General features: G+C 48.6%; 1 protein-coding gene across 4 annotated transcripts in view; it reads left to right on the forward strand.

The window, feature by feature from the left end:
- The window catches only part of ADGRF5 (adhesion G protein-coupled receptor F5), a 120101-nt gene that overhangs the window by 56608 nt on the left and 53625 nt on the right, over positions 1–9868 (forward strand). For all 4 annotated transcript variants that reach the window (XM_045294832.1, XM_045294831.1, XM_045294834.1 and 1 more), the window contains exon 3: positions 6768–6828. In XM_045294832.1, the coding sequence (XP_045150767.1) occupies positions 6768–6828 (61 nt within the window). The remainder of the gene's footprint in view (positions 1–6767; positions 6829–9868) is intronic.

The following is a 9868-nucleotide window of genomic DNA, read 5'->3' on the forward strand; positions in this document are numbered from 1 at the left end:
CCTTCTTAAATCCACCCCCAACCCCACCCCCACTCCCACACCTCTATCTCTTCTCCCAGACTCCCCAGTGTGGGTACAACCTGTACACTCACATGCCACAGCCTGTTCCTGTGCATAGAGAAGGGAAATATTTACATTTCCTGTGATGTCACTTGGCTAGTGTGGAGCTCCAAGTATCTAAGAATCGGGACTGAAAGTCAGAGCTGAGATAAATTCAGCTTCTGGGTATCTGTATCAAGCAGTTCCTTCCAGGGTGCAGCTCCCTCACTGCCATCCCATCATGCCAACTCTGCCTGGGTGGAATCCCTGGGAGAGACTGTTCATCTGCCTGGTGGTGCAGATTCATCAGAGGAGAAGGCTTTCGAGGCTGCTGGTGGAATGTGGGAAACTCCCACTCTCCCCTCCTAGATCTGCCTTCCAGCTATGATATGGTCAGGCAGGGCCGCCGCCCAGGGCCCCATTGGAAAGATGAACACACAGGCCTGCCTTCTTTTGTAATGCCCTGAGCTGCCACTTGGCTGCCATGTTCAATGCAGCACAGGTTGATAATGAGCCTTTGAGGTGTGAAGATGGGCTCAGGGCTCCTCAGCCTTCGGTGGGCACAGCTTTCAATTCACTCAGTCAGAAGTGCGGCCTGGGATGTTGTCCTCTGACGAGCTGAGCGGCCTTCCCGACGCTCTGGGTCCTCTTCCGATGGCAAAGCTGCAGACCCTCACTCAGGCTTCCTGTGGCATCAGGCCTGGGTTAAGCCCCTTCCCCCACTGGAGCTGACGTTGAAATTGTTACGAGGTGCTGACCTAAGTAAGCTGGCTTTCACAAAAGTTTGAAAGATGGTAGAGGGGTCAAGACAGTTGTCACATCAAAAGCTGTGCTCCAGGGCAAAATATCTCAGAGACCATTAGCAGCCATACTCGACTAATGTCCCAGAAACACAGTGAGCGCCAGACAGTAGATGTGGGCCTGTGACATTGGGCCTGTCTGGATACTGACTGAGCCCTAGAGAACCGATGTCTTGGGAAAATGTAAAAACAACCCCACCCCCCACCCCCCGAAAAGCTTATTGGGCATTGGCATTGTCAATAGTTGACTCTTCATGACCTGCAAAATCTGGAATTTCCTATGATCTTTCCCTAAAAATGTTCAGGCAGTGTCAAATGGATGAAGAAACTCCTTCATCGATGGCAGTCCCCCCCCCTTTTTTTTTACACTTTGATTCATTTTATTTGTGATACATTTATTTACATTTTAGAATGGTCTTACATCTATAGTCTTAGCCCTCGCAGGACTCCCATATACCATCTTTAGGCAGGTAGGTTTCTGGTTGGCTTTGGTTGTTGCCCTTTTTGTGTGTGTGTGTGTGTGTGTGTGTGTGTGTGTGTGTGTGTGTGTGTGTGTTGGGAAGGGCATAAAAGGGAGCTGATGTCAAAGAGTTCAAGAAGGCACAGAATGTTTTGAAACTGATTGTGGTAGCAATTGTACAATCCTGTTCGATGTGATTAAACTGTGGAATGATGTGATATCAGTATTAACTCCCAATAAAATGGTTTTGAAAAAAAAGTGGGGGAGGAAACAATCCTCCTTGATTAAACCTATACCTCCTGAAAGGAATCTGTTTTCTGTGCATAAATGATAATGGTCCCTACGTTGTTGGTTTATTGTGAAGATGAAAGGATCGCTTCTATACAAGCCTTCGTAGAGCGACTAGCACAGAGTAAGTCCCTCATCATGGGCAGTTATTTTTTATGTTGTAGTTGGTGTGGTGATTACATGTTAGGATGCAGTCCGCATGGTCAGCAGTTCAAAACCACCTGCAGCTCCATGAGAGAAAGACTGGGTTTTCCATTCCCGTAAACAGTTACAGTCTCAGAAACCCACGGGGGAGTAGTTTTGAGTCAGCATTGACTTCGATGGCAGTGTATTTGGGGAGTATAAATAAATGCTTATGTCAGGAGCCATTCTAATAGGACCCTCAGGGAATCAAGGATCTGTTATGGAGGCAGAGGTGTGGCATAAAAGGAGATTCCAGGGGAAGAAAAAGGGGAACAGATTTGGCAAGAACTGGGTCCTTGGTGACTACTTCCGAGTCACCTCTCATTCCTGACTGGCTGTCCTCACCCCGAGTTTAGGCCACCCTGCCCCTCCCCCTAAGAGATGACTGGAAAGTCATCATGTGCAACAGGCAGGGCTTTTCCTGGAATCCATGACCTTGTCTCTTCCGACTGCTGCTCAGCCAGCAGGAAATCCCCTCCGGAGCCGGCCATTGTCGCTTTGATATTTCAAAGGGTGCCTCTAAATGGGGCAAGCCGAGGGAGGCTTGCTGGAGGTCTGTTCTCTTGTCTGAAGTAGAATTGCAGCTCTGAGTCTTTGGGGCCACTGGTGGGGATGATGTCCTCCTGGTGTGTCTTGCCCAGTACCCCGCATGGATGAACAAAGGTGAAGGTCCCAGCTTCACAGTGCCCCAAACTTGGGGGGACATGAGCACTAAGAGGGTGAGCTTGGCCCATGGTGGGCTCCAGGTGCAGCCAGACACCTGGACCTGTTATTGTTGCTGCTGCAAGCTGCCCTGCCTCACAGCAACCCGAGGCCCAAGAGAAGGAAATGCTGCCCACACCCACACCATCGTTCTGTCACTTGTGCATTGAATGGTTGGGATCCATAGGGTATTCAATAGCTGATTTTTGGAAGTAGATTGCTGGGCTTTTCTTTCTAGTCCATCTAAGTCTGGAAGCTCTTCTGAAACCTGCTCAGCCTCATAGCAGTATGCATGCCTCCCCTGACGGATGGGGGGTGGCTGTGCAGGAGATACATGGGCCAAGGCAGAGGACTTTTTATTACATAAGAGACTGAGGCTTAGAATGAGTGAATGACCCGTCTCACTCTGAAAGAGCTCCAGTGGTGGGATTCTGTGCCTGGTGTGACTCCAGCATCCACTACCTTCAAATACAGGGCCCTGACCTCACTGCTTAGCTCTTTGTACCTTCTCTTCAGCCCACCTTGATCCTGGGACCAACGTCAACACCCCCAGAGACTTTCTGGCTGCTAGTTTGCTCATTTCTCTGGTTTCTCCAATGTTTCCCACCCTTCAGTTGAACAATAGGTGTTCTCGCGCACACACTCCGCATGAAGCCTCACTGGGGAGCTGAGAGACTATAGGGAGCAAGGACAGAGAATTAGGGAACAAGGACAGAGAAGGAGGCGGTGGCAGGGCTGTGGAGGCAGAACTTCTAAAAGATGCCCCTTGCACATTCCAGAGGGTCACCCTCAGGATTCAGGAATGCAACAAAGCCATTTTTCTCAGGATGATGGGTGGAAGTACTGGTTACAAAGGCAGGGTTCTGCAGTCCACCCTGAACCTACTGCACTGGATGGAAGAATAGAGGGAGGAAGGGTGGTAAATATTTCTTAAGCTCCCAAAGATTCAAAATACCGTGCAAGATGGAACTAAACGCACCTTGACTCCCATCTTCAGCTTACAGCAGTGTGCCTTTGTCCACTGGGAAATGCAGAGAATAACATCCTGCCCAGCAGGTGATCCTCAGTGACAAAGTTCTCCTGGGCTGTCCAAGTTCCCCAACCATAGCCCCTCAGCAGACAGTCTCTCCAGTGCTGGCGCCCTGGGAGAAGGGGAGGCAGGACTGCAGCAGAAGGTTCTTTCCTCCCAACTTCCCAACCGCCTGCCTGGGCACAGAGCCCCAGCGGAAACTGGGCAGGAACCAGACATATACATTGCCTTTGCTTCCTCTCAGTCCCTGCACATTTATGTGGCTCTAAAATAACTTCCTTCGGAATGCAGCAGCAACAACTGGAGTTTTGAAATTCCAATCGTCAACCGTCATTTCTCTATTCTCCTCATCCACCACCACCCCACCCACCCAAATGTATGAGCCATCAGGTACCCAGGGCATCCCCTCTTCCTAAACAAAAGTCAAAGCCCATTGCTGCTGGCCAATTCCAACTTGTGGGGACTTTCTGTGCAGCAGAGGAGAACAGGACGCCATAGGGTTTGCAAAGCATGCATTTTTAGAATTAGATCTCCAGGCCTTTCTTCTGAGGTGCCTCTGAGTGGACTCAAACCTTCAACCTTCCAGTTAGAAACAAAGGTCACTACCCTTTGCACTACACAGACATGTCCATAGCTTACTTCTGAGCTTTTCCTAACATTGTAATTTAGTAGAGGTGAGGAGGAGACAAGCCATGGGAGCTAATTTAGTTCTTGAAAAGGAGGAAGGAGAGAGAGAGGGAGAGAGAGAGAGAATGCTAGATAAAGACTGACTCGTCATGGCAAACCGACAAGTATCGCCTGACATGATGATGGCAGTGCCTCTGTGAACAAGTACAGAATTTAGAGCCAGTGTAGATGGCTTCAAATCACGGCTCTACCAGCTAAAGCCGGTGTGACTTTAGGCAAGTTACTTGGCCTCTCTGTGCCACAAATGAAATGTGAATAATGGTCCTGCTTCTGAAATTCTTGTGAAGATTCAGTAAGGAATTGCACATGTAAGTAGTGAAAATAGCCAGACACAGGGTGTTGAATAAATCTTCTCTCAGCTCTCTCTCTTACTGCCATTGAGTTGATTCTGACTCATAGTCACCCTCTAGGATGGAATAGAACTGCTCCTGTGGGTTTCTGAGGATGCAAATATTTATGGGAGTAGAAAGCCATATCATTCTCTCTCAGAGTAGCCAGTGGGTTAGAACTGCTGGCTTTGAGGCTAACATCCCAACACATAACCCGCTACTTCACCAGAGCTCCCAAATAAGTCTTAGGACTGTTTATTTTAATTATTGTTAGTAAATGAAATAGCTAGCAAATGATGGTAGACAAACATATACCAGAATGAACTTTACCTGGAGAGATCTTCACAAGTTTGTGAAGTTCACTCTAAAGAATAGAGGTTCTCTGGAAAGACTTCAAGGGAGCGCTTCTTGCATCGTGGCCTTGAAAGGGGCTTGAGTTGGGAAGTGCATCACAGGAAAGCCCACTTGGAGGCAGAGAGGAGCAAGGAAGTGTGGTCAGGGCTTAAGGGAAGGCTTGGATACCAACTGTGGAGCGGGTAGAGCTCCTACCAGGTGAAATCTGATCCATGCCAGTTCTTAAATAAAAAGGTTAGGTGGCGAAAGGAGGTGAAATCCACCAAGGTTACCCAGTGTGCAGACTGAGCGTTCTGTGTGAGGGGTACCTCGGGTCAGCATGATGCCCCATCCCTCAATAGCACTCGCTGTTAAGCACAATGCTCAGCGCCTTCATTTCTTACTCAGTTGATACTCCCACCAGCCTCCCAAAGACCAGTTTTAGCCCAGGTGAAAACTGAGGCTCCGAGAGGGTGAGTACCTTGACCAGTGTCACACAGCCACATTATGGCATTGCTGGAATTTGAACTCAATCACTGCAGAGACCTTGCTCCCAACCACTGAATGATAATGACAAATGCTTTTAAGACCTTGTTGTTGTTGTTGTTGTTGTTGTTTAGTGCTGTTGCATTGGTTCTGACTCACAGTGACCTATGTACAACTGACGGATTCCCTGCCCAGTCCCGTGCCATCTGTACAATTGTTACGTTGCAGCGCCTCATTGCCGCCACTGTGCTGACCCATCTTGTTGAGGGTCCTCCTCTTTTTCACGGACCTTCCACTTGACCAAACATGATGTCCTTCTCCAGGAACAGTCCCTTCTGATAACGTGCTCAGTGTACGCGAGATGAAATCTTGCCACCTTCACTGCTAAGCAACAGTAAGGGACATTCTGTCTGTACTTCTTCCAAGACAGATTTGTTTACTCTTCCGGAAGCCCATGGACATATTCAACATTCTTCACCAGCACTCTCAGTATGAAAGGAGCTGAACTTACTACTAGAGCTTACGAGATGCTTTTAGGTTGCTTACCTGATTCTCCTAACCATCGTGGGAGACTGGATGTCTATTAGTAGTCCCATGTTACAAAGGAGATGATCGAGACACCTAGCTAATAATCTCACAGCTTTGCTACCCAGGCAGCCTGATTAACGACTTGGCTGCACCAGAGAAAGCCACCATAGAACTAGCTAAGGGAGGAAAAAAAAGTCCAGAGGAAGAGAAAATGGTACCTCAGTATGTGCAATGGTTAGACAGCCAGGGTGCAGCTGAGATGTTGACATGGGGACCAGCTGAGTGCTGAGAAGAGGTCGTGAGACATATCCCCAAGGTCATTGAACTGACTCATGGTTCGTCTTAGGCAAAGAACTTAGGGTTCAAATGGAGGCAAGTTTAGAACATCATGCTTTATCTTTCTTGACAGGACTTCAACCACAGGAATTCTTAGAAACTCAGATATAGCCAGTTCTTCTACTCTTGGATCCAGAGACTGGTTTATTAAAGAGTGGATTGTCAGATCACATTTCAGAGGCAACCCAAATCCCACCCCCACATCTTTCACTTAAAGGGGCTCTGGTGGCCTCGTGGTTACACACTGGGCTGCTAACTGCCAGGGAGCATGAAACTGCCCGCTGCTCCCTGGAGAAAGACGGGAACGATTTGATTCCCATAAAGAGTTACAGCCTCAGAAACTCACATAGGCGGTGTTGCCCTTTCCTAGGGTCAGTCTGAAGCAGCATCCACTCGATAACAGTGAGTTTGTTTGTTTGTTTGTTTGTTTGGCTAGCATTCACTGGCTGCTTGCCTGACCTCCGATGGGCACTCAGCTGCTAACCCCAAAATGATAGCTCAAAGTTCAGCGCTCACCTGTCCTGGGACTGATCATTAATGAACAATTTTTTAAAACATTCTTTCAGGGGCTCCCCAGGCAAGCACTTACAGAAAAGGAGGATGGGCCACTACGAGAGAGACGAGCAGGTATGTACGCTGGTTCTTTGCCAATCTCCTCCAGTCATTCCCATCAAATGGCATTTGCTGTGACTTATTTTAACTCGGTGACCTACCGTGTGCAGTATCTGAGCAGCATGAGGGTCAAGTAGTAGAATCCAAATGCAGAAAGTAATGACAAAAGCATCCCATTCACTACTACTACAGTCAAATAAGCATCAACAAATAGGCAACCCGTTTTTTAAAAACAAAATTGCGGTACACTCAGTTCCAACTCCCAACAGTCCATGCATGTTCGCGTAGAGCTGTGTTCCAGAGTTTTCGAGGGCTGCTTTCTCAGGTGTAGCTCGCTGGACTTGTCTTTTGAGGTACCTCGGGGCAGACTCAAACATACAACCTTTTGATTTGCAGCCAAATGTTTCACCATCTGAACCACGAGTGGCTCCAGCAACATGCTCCAATCTCCCCTTTCTCTGTGTCACCATGCCCCGTATCGGGAAGATGTCCAGGGGCCTCTCTTGGCCATCGCCCTCCTCCACCATCACAAAGCCTGCTTCTTGAGCCTCAAGCCACCAAGGAGGGGAGAAGGGGCTAGGGGGCATGCCATAGGGACAATGGGAAAAAAAGCGAATGCGGAAAAGGACAGAGGAAGGAGAGAGTAGAAAAGGGAGGGAGTGGGGAAAAGAGAGAGAAAGGAGAGGGAAACGAAAACCACAGATGTGGAAGGGAAGTGCACGGTGCTGTGCTAGCTCATGTTTGAAAGTTTCCCTCTCAGTCACCTCACGTTGCTTCTTTGTTTCGTGCCTCAGCGTCACCTGCACTTTTCCACCCTTGTTCCCTCACTGAACTCCAGAGAAGTGGTCTGGAATACCTTGGACACTTCCCTTTGTGAAGGAACCCCGGTGGCATAGTGGGCAGAGTTGGACTGCTCTCTACAAGGTCAACAGTTCGAAACCATCCATTGCTCCTCAGGAGAAAGACAAGGCTTTCCACTCCCATAACTGGTCCAGTCTTGGGAGCCCACAGGAGCAGTTTTACCTTGTTCCATAGGGTCCCTATGAGTCAGAATGAGCTCGATGGCAGGGAGCTTGGTTTGGGGTTTTCATCTTTGTGGGGTTAGGTGCAGTTGAAGAACTGAGAGCATTTGTCTTCATTGGTGTCTCATCCCAAATGTGGAGTTTTGGTGGCATAATGGGTTATACGTGGAGTTGCTGACGATAAGATCAGTGGTTCGAACCCACCAGCCCCTCTGTGGGAGAACAAGGAGGCTGTCTACACCTGCAAATATTTAAAGTCTCAGAAACCCAAAGGGGCAGATCTACTCTGACCTGTAGAGTGGCTATGAATTGGACTCTGCTTCATGGCCATGAGTTTGATGCAGTTGTTAATGTCTGAGACGGCTTCTAAAGGTCACAGGAAAGTGGAATTTTTTGAAGCCGTGGGATTTTCCCACGACCTTTTTCTCCTATTCCACCATCTCCCAAAAAGGATCTTGCAAAAGCATAGATCTGATGCCCTCAAAAAATATTTTCTTTCTTTAAAATCACTGCCCTTTGGTAATTCCTTTCCTTGATCTTTTCTTTTCTTCTTTCTCCCCCCACCCCACCCCTGCCTTTTTCCTGTGTCCACCCTGGCCTTTTCTCATTCACTTTATTAATTTTGTCCTGATGCATCACTCTCTAGCACCTTCTCCCCTCCTCCTGGAATACCTCATAGTCCAGACAGGGCACTCGGAGCTTTAAAGCAAGCATGACCTTCTCATCTCCGTCCCTGTCAACAGCCCCCAAGCCCTCCTGAACCCCGTGACAGGAACAGGACCGGAGATGTGCCCACTGGTGTTTGGACAGACCTTTGTCTGTTAACATCAAACTCTTGGAGATGAGTTCCAGCCAGGTTTTTGCCAAGTCCTTGGGGCCAGGCTGCCAGCTGCCCGGGGAGCAGTCGTTGACCCCACAGCTGTAAAAGGAACGTCTTCTTCCTGCGCTTCCTGGCCCCGCTGTTTATGGCCAATGGAGATGTTTGGGGAGTGGAGGGTGGGGGGGGCGGGTTTGCTTGGAGAGGAAACTGCCACTAGGCCTAGGGAGCAGACATTCCAGAATTTTTCCAAGCTTAATGAAAAACAACCTTGGTGGGGATAAATCCCCAGGAAAGCATGTTTCTCATTGATTTCACATGGTCTTCTGTGCTCTTGGGCCCCCAGAGTCTCGCACTTGGGCGTGTTAATGAGTTCATCCATCATCTGCAGAAGTTGGATTAGCCTTGGTGGTTTTACTAAACCACTGATGTAAGACATGGTCTCAGAGGGCCCAGGCTCTGGGTCCCCAAGTCCCAGCAGGTAAGCGTCAATTGAGAGGGTCCCTCCCCAGTACAGTTGAGAGGGTCCCACCCCAGTAGGCGAAGAACAGTGAGGGGGTGTGATGTTTGGTCCAGCATCTTCCCACACTTGGGCCTCTGCTGTGGTGACTGAGGGTCTGCACGGGGCTCTGGCTTTCAGATCAGGGCTGGGTTGGCTTCCTCTCACAGGCATGGGCACAGGAGCGAGCCATCACAAGAGGAAGAAGAAAAGCAGAGATGCCCAGTGAAAGACAAATAGGTCCTTTGAGGCACGGGGCCCAAATTGTTCAGCCTCTTTAAGAATAGGATCAATACTTGTTGGTCATTACTTATGTGTAATCTCAGTCCACCAAAAACTTCCTAAGTGGTCTCAGTTACTTACCTTCCCTGGGACGTTTGAAAAGATGACTTTCACCCTTATAGGATAGTGGAAGAGATTCAATCATTGTTGTTTGAAGTGAACTGTCTGTCTCAAAAGGCTCCAAGTCCACTTCAATTCCATGTCCCTCCTTTTTCAGCCACTCCGACTGAGGTTCCGATCCAAGGGGTAAGGAACCTGCAGGGTTTTTAAGGCTGTGAGCCCTCACTCACTCTCTCTCTTTTATGTACAACATTATATTTATTCGGGTGTTTAAAGGAAAATATATTCTACATGGTTGCTCATCTCATCAAATCCAGTCAGTAATGGTATCCCATGACACCCTCCATCCGTGTGTGTTTTCCCCTCCCCCCTCCC

This window comes from Echinops telfairi, unplaced genomic scaffold, assembly GCF_000313985.2.
Source record: "Echinops telfairi isolate 266 unplaced genomic scaffold, ASM31398v2 ScPeMD7_3533;HRSCAF=4204_1, whole genome shotgun sequence".
NCBI lineage: Eukaryota > Metazoa > Chordata > Mammalia > Afrosoricida > Tenrecidae > Echinops > Echinops telfairi.